Below are 16765 nucleotides of genomic sequence, written 5' to 3'. Positions count from 1 at the left end.
CTACAGAACCTAATAATTGTATGACACAATATTGTTCTGCTCCAGGAAGACATCCAGGCCTCTCTTGAACCCCTCGACTGAGTTCGCCATCACCACCTCCTCAGGCAAGCAATTCCAGATTCTCACTGCCCTAACAGTAAAGAATCCTCTTCTATGTTGGTGGAAAAACCTTCTCTCCTCCAGACGCAAAGAATGCCCCCTTGTGCCCGTCACCTTCCTTGGTATAAACAGATCCTCAGCGAGATATTTGTATTGTCCCCTTATATACTTATACATGGTTATTAGATCGCCCCTCAGTCGTCTTTTTTCTAGACTAAATAATCCTAATTTCGCTAATCTATCTGGGTATTGTAGTTCTCCCATCCCCTTTATTAATTTTGTTGCCCTCCTTTGTACTCTCTCTAGTTCCATTATATCCTTCCTGAGCACCGGTGCCCAAAACTGGACACAGTACTCCATGTGCGGTCTAACTAGGGATTTGTACAGAGGCAGTATAATGCTCTCATCATGTGTATCCAGACCTCTTTTAATGCACCCCATGATCCTGTTTGCCTTGGCAGCTGCTGCCTGGCACTGGCTGCTCCAGGTAAGTTTATCATTAACTAGGATCCCCAAGTCCTTCTCCCTGTCAGATTTACCCAGTGGTTTCCCATATAGTAACAATCTAAGACAGGAGAAAAAACGTGATGTTTTGAATGGGCTCAACAGGAGTGCACTGCAGCGTGCCAAAAACCAGGTTAAAATTCCATGGATCAGAAGACGATAAGGAGGTACCAGGTTGGCGACTCCTTAAAGAAAGGTCTTTTACCTGGGAACGAGAAGCCAGATTTCGTTTGAAATGAATTGACCGAAACGATAGAGCCAAATTAAGACCTGCTTGTAGAAAACCAAAAATGGAAAGAAGAGAAAAAAGGACATAGGGACCAAACCCTTGTCCACACTCCACCGGAAGAAGGCCTTTCAGTATTTGTATTAGATATGCAAGGATGCTTGTTTTCTGGCCCTAACCATGGTCTGAATGACCAGATGGGAAAAACACAGCCTCCCTCAGGACTATGGTCTCAACGGCCATGCTGTTAAACTCAAACTATATACTCTGGTGGAAGAGAGAACCTTAAGAGAGAGGATCTGGACAGCCTGAAAGCTTCCAAGGGGCGTCCATGAACATGTTCACCAGGCCCTTCTTGGCCAGTCCGGAGCTATCAGGATTACAGGGATCTCTTCTTCCTTTATCCTTTTCACGACGCTCGGACAAGGAGAGAAACGGAAAAAACAAGGCAGTTGGAATTGTGACCACGATATTACTGGAGCATCTCAACAGGTGGCTAGTGGATCCTGAGACCTGGCTACGAACCAAGGAATCTCGTGGTTTATCCGAGACACCATGAGGACGATGTCCAGAGAGCCCCATTTCAGCATATCTGAATGAAGACTGTGGGGCTGAGCAACCTCCCGCCCGAAGCGAGACCCTGATGGCTCAGAAAATCGGCGGCCCGACTTTCTACCCTCGTAATGTGCACGGCTGATATGGCGGAAACGAGACGTTCTGCCCATCGCAGAATCCTTGTTACCTCTATCATTTGTTTGCTGTGAGTTCCGCCTTGACAGTTTATGTAGACCTTGGCCATGGCATTGTCCGACTGTATGCAGACCGGCTGGCTGGAAAGAGAGAATGCCAGTGGCGAAGAGCAAAGAAAAAATTGCCCCGGAGATTGAAAGGGAGAGGCCTCTTTGGCGTTCCAGTGGCCCTGCGCTGTGTGACGAAGAAAAAAACGGCTCCCCAAACAAGGAGACTGCCGTCGGTGGTGATGACCTGCCACCAGAGAGGAAGGAAGGACTTCCTTCATAGGACTGATGCCGACAGCGTCACCAGGTGAGGGACTGCCTCACCCTGAGGTAGAAGCACGGGATCATCCGGGGAGACGATCAGAGGGCCAGATGCAGAGGATGGGCATGGAACTGGGCAAAAGAAACGGCTTCCATGGCGATAATCCCTTTCCCCTAGAACTCTCATGCAGGACCGTAGGAGGAGAGAAGCTGGACGCTTTAGAGTACGGATACCCTGGCAGAGGGATGAAAAGCCTCTCCTTTGGAAAGAAGACACGGGCTTGGGTCGTGTCGAACCTTATACCTAGAAACACCGGGTGCTGAGCAATGTAGCAGAGATGGACCAGAGTATCCAGAGTAAACTGAAGACTCTGGTTGCAGACTCGGCGGGACAGCTCCTTGATCAGAAGATCATCCAAGTAAGGAAATATGAAAAAAAAAAACCTGGAGAGAAGGATGTCCATGACCGTTGTCATGACGTGACTAGTCTGGGAGCAGAGGCCAGGTCGAAAGGAAGGGCCGTGAACTGATAAAGACCCTCTTGGATCGCACACCATAGGAACCTCTGGTGCTAAACAGAAATGTGAAGAATTCTCCCGAGTCCATGGAAGTGATAACCGAACGTAGGGACTCAGTCCTGAAATGACACAACCGAACGTGACAGGTAAACCGCTCGAGGTCCAAAAACGGAGGTAGCTGTCAGTCTTCTTTCGTGACTATGAAAAGAATAGAGTAGAACGCCGAAAAGCATACATTTCTGGGGACGGGTACGATCACTCCTGTGTGTAGTAGGAAAAAGACGGCCTGAAGAACTCCTGGGGCCTGCGACGTATGTCTTGGCAGGCGAAGCAGAAGAAAAATTCTTCCTGGGGGGGGGGGGCAGGAGGAAGAAAAGTCGATTTTGTAGCTGGAAGTCGCTATCTCTCTCGAGATTTAAACAACCTTGTCCTATTAAAAGGACATTTAGACTTGGACCGGGAAAGCGAGGTGCTGTTCCCGCCGGTGGCATCCGAAATTTTTTGATCCAGCTGGATCCAAAAGGTCTAGAGCCTTGGAAGGAAAGGCCAGTGTGGCAAGAGAATGCTGCGTATAGCGACGATGTTGCTGGTAGCTGAGGAGGATCAAGCAGCCGCATCAAAAGGGAGTGGTCCCGAGATATTTGCCAGGATGGGCAATTTGATCTGCCAGATCTGACATCCCATCCGGAGAAGCTTCCGCTAGAATACCCTGAGTAAGCATTCTTGCCCCGGCAGGCATGGATTTTGACACCCAGGTGTAGGCAAATATTGCACTGATCAGTAGAGACAAGGCTTTCTTGGAAGACAGTCGAGAAGTCAGCGGATCCACATTAGGGATTCTGCCCATTTATCAAGAAGGTCTGGGCCAAAGGGGTAGAGGATGTGTAGCTTCTTCCTACCTGGGAAGCGCTTTTCAGAGTGTTCGCAGTGTATAGACATAATCATGCAATTTCCCTGAGATTAGGGAAAACTCCGGTAAGGACATTTTACCCCTTAGAAAGCAACAGAGTGCTCCTGAGCAGGTGCCTCATTCCTCCCTTAGGTTCAGAATTTTGGTAATTTCCCAAGATGAGGCTATTGAGCATATCTTTCATTTTTCAGGTCAGGTCCGTATCGGACTCAGACTCAGAATGGGAATCCATATCCGACCCCAAAAGCCACCTCTGAGGAGGGGGCATGGGATGAGGAATGCATCCAGGAGAAAGTAGAGGGACCCGCAGCTTCCTCTGCTTTGTACCCGATTTGTCTCTGTGAAGGTCGCGGTCAGGTGCGTGCGAATCACCGTGAGAGGTGTTCGGAGCACTGGTGGTGGAAAACAAATGTGGAGGTTGCTCCAGGACCTGGACCAGGGACTGTGAGACTTCAGTCAGATCTGAGACCGACTGTGATATGGCAACAGCCCACTCCGGAGGGAGGGGAGTGCTCTCATCCCAGGCGTTAGAGTGTTTCTCTGAATGCCATTCTTCTTTTACAGATGGAACAGGCGTCAAGATGACCTGAAAAGGAAAAGACGGATCTGGGATCAGATCCAGGTCTGCCTCCTACAGACACTAAGCTTAAATTGAGGTACTCTGTGCCTGTCGGTGGGTGTATACTGCGGAGGAGCTATTTTCCTTTTTTTGCATAGTGTCAGCCTCCTAGTGACAGCAGCATACACCCAGTCTTACCTGTGTCCCCCAATGAAGCGATAAAGAAATAGTTTTTAAAGGGAATCTGTCACCAGGTTTTTGCGATGTAATGCGACACCACGATTCCAGCGATGTGTCACTTGAAGATCTGCTTGCTGGCATTTGGATACAATCAGTTATCTCTGCTGCAGATCTAGCAGTGCTTAGAATGCTGAGCCCTGTAAAACCCTGTCCAAACACCTGATTGGCCGCTGTTTACACTGTACATTGACAGAAAGCTGCTAATCAATGTTGGGGGCGGGATTACAAAGAGCAGTTAAAGAAGTTGTCCACTACTAATTTCTTCTCATACCCCATGCTTGGCCCCCATAAAATAAAAAAGCCTATACTCTCCTCCTGTGCCGGTGCAGTTCCCGCGGTGTGGGCACTCGATCTCCCCGGGGCCCTTGTGCTGCTGTTGTGACACGTGACTCTGGCGCCCAATCAGCACTGGCATCTCTGTCCCCGCCTCCTGTCGAATTGAACATGAAAAGGAAGTCAGAGCAGCTGCGGCTCGGACTTCCCCCTTCATGTTCTATTTATCCGAAGGCGGAGACAGTGACGCTGATTAGGCTCTGGGGTCACAAGAGCGGCACGAGAGCTCAGAGACCACGAGCGCTGACACCACTGGAATGGTGCCAGCATGGGAGGCGAATATAGGCTATTTTTATTTTATCGGGGAAAAACATTTAGATTAAGAAGGAGGCAAGAGACACCTAGCCCAGTGTTGATAATCTCCTACTGACTAAACACTCATTTTATTAAAACCACAACCTACAGCCTATTAAAGGACACCTTTCTGGAATCAGTCTCTGCCCCTACATCATGCTGCTCTCAGATTACATAACATATGCTGACAGATTATTAGTAATACAAAATGATTGTTTATTTGTTAAGGTGTTTTTTGGACCTAAAGGGAATCTGTCCTCTGGTTTTTGCTGCCCCATCTGGGAGTGGCATGATGTAGGGGTACAGAAACATCTTTTCCAGTCAAACTATCAACACACTGAGTAAAAAAAGCAACTAAAAAGAATAGCAAAAAAAAAACCAAAACACTGCCAATTCTTCACCTTTCCTGCAAATACTACAGGATGGAGTTCTGCATGCTGCAGGGGCTTCTCCTGCCTGTCACTGATGGTCGCTAGTAATATTTAGCTTACTATGGCTAACATTTCCAATCATTTGCTGCTACAGAGCCTGGGTAACTCCTTAAATTAGCTGGCGGTGCTGCAGCTTCTCATACAGATCCAACAGTACGCTGCTCCTGCTTGGATCGGAAATCTGTTCACCTCTTCCCATCTACCAGATGGCACCAGAAAGTGGGTGAGGTCAGAGACAACAGATCACAGTCCGTAGAGAAGAGAACTTCCACGTTAACAGTATGGGCAGATCGCACGCACAGCAGTAAAGGAAGAACAGTTCGCCATTACATCCGTATCTGAACGCGCCCCTGCTATTTCTGCCCCTAGTCGGAGCCACACTAACACTGCGGATGCTGCTGAGCTACATCAGCATGCTCCAGCGCAGCATCAGTATTGCTGGGAGTTGTAGTTCTGCACAGTCAGGGAGATTGTGTTTTATTCCTGAGTTCTAATTACCTTTCTGCTGAGACCCTGGGACCACGCCCTATTTAACCCCCAGCAGTCTGATACAAGCTGCCAGCTGTCAGTGTATTCTGACCATGACTGTAGTTTAGAGATACTTTGCAGTTTCACTTGCTTCTCACACTAGTTGCTGATTTTGGGCCAATTTAAAGGAAACCAGTCATGTGCAAAAACACCATTTACCTGCAGATATAGGGTTAAAATGATGCCTTAGTATCTTACTAAAAGCATGGCTGCCGGGAGAAAATGGTCCATCACTCCCCAGCACATGGACTGACAGTCCGCTCTACACAAATACGGTTTCAGTACAGCAGCATTTTAAAAGCAGTTTACCTATGAATTAATCCTATATCTGTGGGGGAGGAGCCTTTTTTGCGCATGACAGGTTCCCTTTAACCCTCCGCTTACCATAAGTTTCGGACCCGAACTCGGTCCTCCTGGCTTTGATTTTTATTATATCCTGACCCTGTAACTCGGGTCCTTTTTAAGCCCAGATTCTTGTATAGGAGTTCTGTGGAGTGGCTGGCATCCACGTACAGTTGACCTTACAATTATAAAAGACAAGTTACGCACAAAGGGGAAGAACGACAGAGAAATATATTAATGGAGCGGAGCTAAAATGTGAGAGCTAGTGAAGAAAGCAGCATCCTGGGCAAAGAAGGCCACACATCCAGCATGTATTACTGAGAGAGACACTCTTGCATGAGACAAATATGTAAGTAGTAGCAGGTTGCAAGCGGAGATTAAAAATTAATAAAGGAATAGAGATGGCAGCTGAATCTTTAGTTTAGATGAAAGGGAACGTGACAGCTGATACATGCCGACTGAAGAAGTTAGTGACAAGACACGAAACATGCTAAGCTACCTCGTTCGTACATTGCTGTACATTATGGGTTTTTTTAATTGCTTTTCCAGGTGGAATAAACTGTAAAAAGATGTTGTGTGCACATAACCTTAAACTGCATTGTTTTGGTCAAAGTTTTAGTAACAATGCAGCAAAAAGTATGCAGTTATGCTATGTGACCACACATCAGCATTAGGAATTGCGTTTTTCTTGCGTTACGTTATAGGGACAGAGAAACATAATTCGTGCAGAAAAGAGATCAGTTACATGACAGACAAACCGCCCCCTGCAAAGCCCACTTACCATAATGGGGTCCGTTTAGTTTCATGGGTCATACTGTAATGAATGGGACCACTGCACAATGCTAGCAGCTCATCGGACAGTGGCCTCAGATGTCAGACCAAACTACAATTTTTGTAAATTTTTACATGTTCTTGTCACACAACTAATCTATATTTTTGGAATTACGGGTGTTCTGAGTCTAAGAACAGCACTTGCAGAAAACTTGCTGAAGTGTTTAGCTGGTCCTCGAAGCATGAGCAATGTGCATAGACAATTTATTGTTGTTGAGAGTGCACAAAAATCCAGAGATTTCTTGATAGTCAGTAAAAATAGGGACATTTTTTGTCGAGCTCATAAAAAAAAACTTTTTTTTTTTTTTTAAACACTGAATGAGCATGTGTACATTATTGTAATTTCCATGGTTTTATGATTTTACAGGTCACACTAAGGCTGGCTTCATGGTCTGAAAATTGACCACAATTTCTGATCTGCCTGCGGATCTCCTCACCTGAACGCAACAGTTTCTGATATATATAATTTTTGCATGGTTTTATTTTCAGTAAACATGTCTTTTTCTTTATGTGTTTATCCCCTTTTTAATATGTTATTTGCACTGACAATTTCCAGCTTTCCCTGTAAACCATTAGCGTTGGTTATAACGGTCATCATGGCCTTTGACCGATCATGTGTTCTTCACTTGGCCCCATGATTTGAACCCATCTGTATAAATATGGCGATACCCTGCTAACGTGCATAAAGGTTTTCGTCCGGAGGAAGATGTAAGGCACTTCGAAATGCGCTGACACTAATAAAAATCAGCTTTTACTGCGCAACCTGAGGGCATTGGATTTATCATCTTCGCCGGGAGCGTGGATCTTTCCACTAAAGCCCCTTTCTATGTATATTCTGGGTTTTAGTCATATGTCACTTAGAATCTTTTTGTCTTAAAAAAAAAGATCAGTGGTCTGTGATTCTTGGATAAATTAACCTAGAAAAAAAAAATCTAGTTTGGAAAACGCCTACATGAAGCAGAGCTATCAGAGTGCAGAGGTGAGAACTCTGGTGACTGCTCCAGTGAACCGGCCCAACATGATCCTATTACCATTCATTTTTATGTACTTTTCACAAATGCTTAGGGGCCGAGAATATTCTTCAGTTTGTTTTCGGCTACTGTAGTGAAAGAAACAGTACTCACTAGTATATCGGTCAGTATGCGATAATCTTCTATTTCGCTGGGTTTTTCTTCGCCGTATTTTGTAACTAAGCCAACTGCAACCCCGGCAACAGGAGCAGAAATAGGAACTCCTAAAAAATAGAGCATAATTCACATAACAGCACTCACATTACAAACCACCACATTGTAGGCAGTGGCCTGGTTCATTTACTGCAGTGCACATAAAATATATGTAATTATAATCAAGACAATAAAGGGGTCCTATCGAAAGAAGAGAAGTCATCAAACCACTGAGTGACTGCTCATTGCAACAGCTAAGCCAGCCCCCTTCTTGGTCTTAGTCAATGAGTAGACAGAAGGGTTAAGGTTTAAAAATGGCTTTCTATTCATTTTTGTTATTCGATAAGGCCTGCCAAGGTGAAAAAAAAAACCAGTTGTTAGTTGCAGTGCTGATATAACCACTACAGCACTCTCCGGCCAAATTATACGGTATCACCGTTTAACACAGTGATTGACTGCAGCGGTGACATGTGGTGTAGTCATCATATCACTGATGCAGATTGGCAACAAAAACCTCAATGAGCCTCATTAGTATAAAAAAACAAAAAAAAAACAAAAAAAAACACTAGTAGTTCTTGGAAAACCCCTGAAGATATTGAAATGAGTAGTCTACACGGCTCTGCTGGAGAAATTATCTTAAGTTTTAATACCTGCATCCATTAAAGCCAAGGAACCGCCACAAGCAGAAGCCATGGATGAGGAGCCTGGGAAATAAAAAACAAAACAAAACAATTACGTTTATAGATTCTGCAAATAGTTGCCGCTGTTGGTAAAGCTGTAGTACCATGCTTTCATTTTTAGGATCTTAGGACATTCATCAGCTCGTACAAATCCACATTCAAGCTGCCAAAACAATCCCACTCAGACGTATGGAACAGATCTCTTAGGCGCAAAAAAATTGCAGTGTGTGAACTTCTCCTTAATTACTTCTCTCCTGCACCTACCACTGATGGGCTCAAAAATGAGCAGGACGGCGAGGTGAGAGTCAGCAGGTGTACGAGTCATGGATAGATCTTCCCAATGGAGAAAGGTCCACACTGCAACATCCATCAAACTTTTTACTATCAAACATCCCGTTCTCAAATCTTCAGCCATTTGTCCATCCATCCCTGGTTACACATTTGTCCTTAGTTATATAATTTGTTCAATGATCTAATAACACAGCCATATCTGGGAGAATTAGAACATCTTTGCTCAAGCTACAACGTGATAAGAGTCTGGCCCTGCATCTTTACCTACCTCATGATCTATAACTGAGGCCCACCAGAAGAGGACGTAAACCAAAATCTATCTTAATGTATACACTGCCTCTGCTCATCATACATCCAATCTGCTGATCGGTTTCTCAGATATTTAGTGGTGAAATGTCTATGGGGATATAAGGCCGATCACACAATATTGTGAAGTTCAGTAGCTACAGGCATTATTACACCTACACTATTGGACAAAAGTGTTGGGAAACCACCACATTACCCATACAGGAGCTTTATCACCACCTATTCTAAGCACATGGGCATATCAAGATTCCCTCTTTGCAGCTCTAACAGCTTCCCCTTTTCGGGAAAGTATATTTGCAATATTTTGGGGTGTATCTATGGGAATTTTTGCCCATTCTTCCAGAAGAGGCTTTGTGAGGTCAGACACTGATGTTGGATGAGAGACCTGAGCTCACAATCTACATTCTCATTCATCCCACAGGTGTTTGATGGGGTTGAGGTCAGGGCTCCATGTGTATCAATCAAGTACATTCACCAAGCTCACGCAACCATTCCTTTATAGACGATCTCCAAACAGTTCCCACAAAGTTAAATTGTGCAAAATATCTTGATATGGTGAAGTCAGTAGCATAGCTGGACAAGGGGGCAAAGAGTGTTGTCGCGATAGTTGGAAAACTGAAGGATGCCTGAGAGATGCTGGCGGCCATCTTGGAGTGCAGTGAGTAAGAGGCAGATATGACAGGAGCACAGGAGAGTTAAGAAGTACGGGTATGTGCAGTATGCTAGGAGCTGGTCAGATTACTGAGGAAAGGTGCAACTGTCCAGGTGATTCCTGTCAGAGAAGAAGAATCACGTTGGGGGGACGACTACGGCTGGATACAGAGTTGATTTCCACCCAAAGCATCGGCTGTGACGTGAATGGCCTTCTGCTAGCGTGTCAGGCAAAAACTGCGGTCCAGGTAACAAGCCCAGGATCCACTCCACGGTCTCCCAGATAAACGGCCGTTCGGACGATTAGACGGCCACTTCTGTGTCAGTGAACGGCCGGTAAGTCCTAAGCTCAGGCCCCACCACAGGGATCCCGGTGGGAGTGTGCACACAGATTTTAGAGAGAGTTTGGGGCCAAACCTAAATTCTCAGTTAGAGACATGGTTGGCTAAGAGGGCTGTGTGAACCTTAGCTTGATCCTCCCCACAGTGGGTGAGCTTGTGTATAGCATAACATAATTGTAATTGTAGAGAATTGTAAAGTTTGTGAATGTCTGCACTGCATGGCTGCAGGGGCCGCCTCTTTCACTCCTCTAATTACACCCTGCTCTGGGTAACTCCCGATTACCGCATTAGGCAGAACCACTGGTCAGGCAAATTATATTGTACCCGATACACCATACAGGGACCATCGGTTGTGCAGCACAGAGGTCCTAGCTGATCTGGGCTAGGTGTGTGTGATCGTTAACTGTGTTTCTTGCATTTCCGGAGTAACACAGTTTTCATTGTGCGTAAAAACTAGTTCTTTAATAAATTGCCTGGTTGTGTTCTCTGGTCTTGGCCTGCTGTATTCTGGGAGAAACCACCCGGGTAAATTGTCTACAACTGCACTGGCCGAGACACCGGCGCACGCACAAGATGTCAGAGATCCAGCACAGTGATGTCATGATGACATCAGCGCACTGGTTCGCTGCGCTTTGCCAGTGGACTCGTCAGTATCCTGGATTAGGCGATTATATGATTTTTTTAAAACCGGTTTTTACGTACCGGTAATAGGATTTTACAGAGTCCACGACAGCACCCACAACGAGAGAGGGGATCCGCCCACCTTCCGGACAGGAACCTACAGGTTAAAAAGGGGCGGTCCCCCTCGCCCTCCAGTTTGTGTTCCAGAGTACAAGGGTTACCGCCAATGAATCAGTACATGACAATATCATATTAAACAATACTAAATACCACCACCTCTATAGAGTGAACTCTACGGCACACCTTCCAACAGAGTGCAGGAAGAAGAACTAAATACGGGGGGGAATGTATGGGTGCTGTCGTGGACTCTGTAAAATCCTATTACCGGTACGTAAAAACCGGTTTTCCTATCGCCACGACAGCACCCACAACGAGAGACTTTCAAAGACTATTTAACTGGGAGGGACCACAGCACTAAGTACTGAGCGGCCAAACTGTAAGCTGGAATTAGCAGATAGATCAAGGCGATAGTGCTTATAAAAGGTGGAAGGTGATGACCAAGTTGCCGCCTTACATATCATTTCAATGGGGACATCTGCCTTCTCCGCCCAGGATGATGCCATGGCCCGAGTGGAGTGCGCCCTGATGCCTTCTGGTGGTGTTACTCCCTTGGCAGAATAGGCAAGACCTATCGCTTCTCTAACCCATCTAGCGATAGAGTTCTTCGTGACACCAGAACCCTTTTTCCGATTCTGGAAAGAAACAAACAGAGCCCTACTCTGTCTCCAGCTTTGTGTCCTATCCAGGTATTCTAATATCGCCCTCTTTACATCTAGAGTATGATATTTTTTCTCCTCTTCTGAACCTGGATCTTCATAGAAGGATGGTAAATAAATCTCCTGACTTCTATGAAATTTAGATGCTACTTTTGGTAAATATGCAGGATCAGGCTTTAAGACAATCTTATCCTGGAGAATTATTAGATAGGGAGGATCTACTGATAACGCATGTATATCACTGACCCTCCTGGCAGATGTTAATGCTAAGAGTAGAGCTGTTTTTAAGGTTAAATTTTTTATTGAAATAGAGTCTAATGGCTCGAACGGAGGTTCAGTCAACGCCTCAAGTACCAAATTTAAATCCCAAGGGGGTATTCTTACAATATGGATTGGGTTAGAACGCTGACATGCCTTAATAAATCTAGCAACCCATCTATTACCAGCTATATCACTGTTATATAGAGCTCCCAAGGCTGAAACATGAACTCTTAGAGTGTTGACCGCTAAGCCCAATTCCCAGCCTTTCTGAAGGAATTCTAAAATAGCTGAAATCGGAGCCTTATCTCCTAATGGTTGCTGATGAAACAAAAGGAATTTTTTCCAAATTTTCGAGTAGATCTTTGTAGTGACCTCCTTCCTACTTTTCAATAAAGTAGCTGTTAAAGCGTTAGAGAACCCCCTCTCCCTCAGAAGCTCCCTCTCAAATTCCAGGCCGTTAAGTGAAGAGTCTCCAAATTTGGATGATGAAATGGACCCTGAGAGAGGAGTTCCGGAACCACTGGCAACACCCACGGATCGGTCACAGACATTGTCATGAGGAGAGAGAACCAAGGCCTCCTGGGCCAGAAGGGGGCGATTAAGATCACTCTGGCTCTTTCCTCCCGGATCTTCCTGAGAACTATCGGAATCAGACACATTGGGGGAAAGGCATATGCCAGCTGGAAGTCCCAATGGACACGAAGGGAATCCACTATAAATGGTTGGTCTGTTATATGTAAGGATGCGAACTTCCTGACCTTCCTGTTCCTCCTCGTAGCAAACAGATCTATTGTCGGCAACCCCCACAGATTGACTATTTGATCGAATATCTGTTGGTTTAGGGACCACTCTCCCTGACGAAGGGAATGGCGACTGAGGTAGTCCGCCTCTATATTGAGTTCCCCTCTTATATGTACTGCCGACAGGGATTGTAAGTGTTTCTCGGCCAGGGACAATATCTGTGCTGTAGTGGTCATCAGGGATCGAGACCTTGTCCCCCCCTGATGATTGATGTAGGCTACCACAGTCATATTGTCTGTTTGTATCTGTACATGCGTATTCCTCAGGGATGGTAGTAAGGAAAGAAGAGCCTGATAGACTGCAGTAAGCTCTCTTAGATTCGAGGAATTCTGGGACTCCTGACTCGACCATCGCCCTTGGGTTAGAATGTCTCTCATATGGGCTCCCCAACCGAACAGGCTGGCATCTGTTGTAACTATATTGTTCGGAGTGATGGTCCAGAGAACTCCTTTTGACAAATGTGCTGGATTGAGCCACCATCTCAGATCGTGAAGAGTGGCGGGTGATAATTTGAACTTTCTGCTCAGAGCACCGTGAAGATCTTTTTCTGCTCGAAGAACTTCGTACTGAAGTATTCGGGTATGAGCCTGAGCCCATCTTACCGCCGATATACACGCAGTCAAAGATCCTAGTAGAGACATTGCGTCTCTTAAACTTAAGTTTGGAGCTTTTCCTACGGCCGTGATCCTTTGAACGATCTTCCGCTTCTTCTCTTCTGGTAGGAAGGATGACTGATCTTCTGAGTCTAGAAGAACTCCTAGGAACATTTGACGTCTTGTGGGTTCCAGTTTTGACTTTTCCCAGTTGATTATCCATCCGAGATCCTGTAGGGATGATATTATGGCATTTACCCTAGACGTACACTGGTCAATTGAATTTCCTACTATCAAAAAATCGTCTAGATAGGGCACCACAAGGGTTTCGCTTTCCCTAATATGGGCCATTACTTCAGAAACAACCTTAGTAAAAACTCTAGGTGCCATGGACGGGCCAAAGGGCATTGCCAAAAATTGAAAATGTTTAATCTGATGGTTTACCCATACTGCCATCCTGAGGAATTGCTGGTGATTTCTGTGAACTGGAAGATGGTAGTACGCATCTTTTAGATCCAAGACCGACATGTAGCACCTAGGAAACAAAAGCTTAGTTGTTGACGTAATGGATTCCATCTTAAAAGCGTGGTACTGAAGATATCTATTCAATTTACGTAAATTTATGATAGTCCTAAAGGACCCATCAGGTTTAGAGATTAAGAATAGCGGAGAATAAAAGCCTGTCTTCTCCTGATGTTTTGGTACTTCTTCAATAACTCGCTTTGTAAGCAATTGTTGAATCTCTAATTCTAAGGCCTGTTGTTGGGCCGGAGTGTCCAGTGATGTTATCACAAAATGATCTGGGGGAGTTCTCAAAAAACAGGATTTTTGGTTGCTTACCGTAAAATCTGTTTCTTGAAGCCTCCATTGGGGGACACAGGAACCATGGGTGTATGCTGCTGCCACTAGGAGGCTGACACTATGCAAATAAAAAAGTTAGCTCCTCCTCTGCAGTGTACACCCCACCGACTGGCATTATACTCTTCAGTTAGTGAGAAAGCAGTAGGAGATAATGAAAACAAGGTTGAAAAACCACAAACTTGAGAACTGTAACGTGAGAACAGTCATAGAACAGATAACAGAAAACATTGGGAGGGAGCTGTGTCCCCCAATGGAGGCTTCAAGAAACAGATTTTACGGTAAGCAACCAAAAATCCTGTTTTCTTTATCGCCTCTCATTGGGGGACACAGGAACCATGGGACGTCCCAAAGCAGTCCCAAGGGCGGGAAAACAGACTTCCATCAGGTCAGAGGACTCACCACTGCCGCCTGCAGGATCCTTCTGCCTAGGCTGGCGTCCGCCGATGCGTAGGTATGGACCTTGTAAAATTTGGCGAACGTGTGGATGGAAGACCAAGTTGCCGCTTTGCAAAGCTGTAGGGCGGAAGCCCTGTGGTGCACCGCCCAGGAGGCGCCGACTGCCCGGGTAGAGTGAGCCTTAATCCCAGGAGGGGGCACTCTGTTCTTGACCCGGTAAGCCTCCAAAATTGCCGTTCTGATCCAGCGAGCAATAGTCGCTTTAGAAGCCGGCTGGCCTCTGCGCGTGCCATCAGGAATGACGAAAAATGAATCCGTCTTCCGGAAAGAGGATGTTCTATCCAGATAAATCCTCACTGCCCTGACTAGGTCCAGCTTGTTCAACGATCGCTCCAGAGGATGAGTCGGAGCTGGACAAAAGGAAGGTAGAACGATGTCCTCGTTGAGGTGGAAGGTGGAAACCACCTTAGGAAGAAAAGAAGGTGGAGGTCGGAAGACCACCTTGTCCTGGTGAATGACCAAAAACGGAGGGCGGCAAGACAGTGCCGCCAGCTCGGAAACGCGGCGAATGGACGTGATGGCCACAAGAAAGGCCACCTTCCAAGATAAAACTGATAGAGGAATCTCCCTAAGAGGTTCAAAGGGAGAAACCTTCAAAACGTCCAGTACCAGGTTTAGGTCCCATGCCTCCACAGGGGCCCTGTACGGCGGGACGGCGTGGGCTACCCCCTGAAAGAAGGTCTTAATCTGTGGCCGAGAGGCCAAGGTCTTCTGAAAGAGGATGGAAAGCGCAGAGACCTGACCCTTCAGGGAACTAAGAGCCAGGCCCGAATCCAGTCCTGCCTGAAGGAAGGCCAAAAGAGAAGGCAGGGAAAAAACCATAGGCGGCACGCGGTTGGACTCGCACCAACGGAAGTAGGCCTTCCAGGTGCGGTAGTAGATCCTGGAAGACGAAGGCTTCCGAGCCTGAATCATGGTGTGAATCACCCGGTCCGAAAGGCCGGACGCTCTTAGAACCGCGGTCTCAACAGCCACGCCGTTAAACTGAGCGACCGAGAATTCGGGTGGCAGATCGGACCCTGGGACAGCAGATCGGGCCTGTCTGGAAGGCACCAGGGAGCGTCCGCGAGAAGGTTGACGAGCTCCGCGAACCAAGCTCTCCTGGGCCAATCCGGGGCGATCAGGATGACCGGCACCCCTTCCGCTTTGATCTTCTTCAACAGTTTGGGAAGTAATGGAAGGGGTGGGAACAGATAGGGCATCTCGAACTGTGACCAAGGAATGGCCAGAGCATCGACGCCCACTGCGAGAGGATCGCGTGACCTGGAGACGAATTGTGGAACCTTCCTGTTGATCCGAGACGCCGTGAGATCCACATCCGGAGTTCCCCATCGAAGACAAATCTGATGGAAGACCTCCGGATGCAGGGACCATTCCCCTGCCGCGAGACCCTCGCGGCTGAGGAAGTCGGCGGCCCAGTTTTCTACGCCGGGGATATGCACCGCGGATATCACCGGAACCGTTGCCTCTGCCCAAAGGAGGATCTTGGACACCTCGGCAAGGGCCAAGGAGCTCCGAGTCCCCCCCTGATGGTTGACATATGCCACAGCCGTGGCATTGTCCGTCTGGATCCGGACTGGAAGGCCCCTGAGAATCCTTTCCCAATGGCGGAGGGACAGAAAGATGGCCCGAATTTCGAGGACGTTGATCGGCAGCGCGGACTCCTGCAGCGACCAACGGCCCTGAACCGTCAGGTGGCGAAAAACCGCACCCCAGCCGATCAGGCTGGCATCCGTTGTCACCACCTGCCAGTGAACCGGAAGGAAGGACCTGCCCTGGGAGATGAGAGGAGACGTCAGCCACCAGTTGAGAGACCGCTTGACCCGAAAGGAGAGTCTGATCGGCCGATCCAGGGAGAAGACCGACCTGTCCCACTGAGACAGAATGGCTTGCTGAAGGGGTCGAGAGTGGAATTGGGCGAAGGGAATCGCTTCCAAGGTAGCTACCATCCTCCCCAGAACCTTCATGGCCGATCGGAGGGAGGGAGGCCGAGGACCCTGGAGCAAGAGAATGTCCCGACAAAGGGTGGATCTCTTGTCCTTGGGAAGGAAGACTCTGGACTGACGAGTGTCGAAGAGCATGCCCAGAAAGATGATGCGCTGAGAAGGAATAAGGCAGGACTTCTTCCGGTTGACCAGCCATCCGAAACGG

General features: G+C 47.0%; 1 protein-coding gene across 1 annotated transcript in view; it reads right to left on the bottom strand.

The window, feature by feature from the left end:
- The window catches only part of PNPT1 (polyribonucleotide nucleotidyltransferase 1), a 91384-nt gene that overhangs the window by 20459 nt on the left and 54160 nt on the right, over window positions 1-16765 (bottom strand). The window contains exons 18-19 of the mRNA XM_069768917.1: window positions 8627-8680; window positions 7938-8047 (exon numbers count right to left, since the gene is read on the bottom strand). Coding sequence (XP_069625018.1) covers window positions 7938-8047; window positions 8627-8680 — 164 coding nt within the window. The remainder of the gene's footprint in view (window positions 1-7937; window positions 8048-8626; window positions 8681-16765) is intronic.

Source organism: Ranitomeya imitator, chromosome 5, assembly GCF_032444005.1.
Source record: "Ranitomeya imitator isolate aRanImi1 chromosome 5, aRanImi1.pri, whole genome shotgun sequence".
In the NCBI taxonomy this organism is placed as follows: Eukaryota; Metazoa; Chordata; class Amphibia; order Anura; family Dendrobatidae; genus Ranitomeya; species Ranitomeya imitator.
This window is presented reverse-complemented; position numbering and strand designations above follow the sequence as displayed.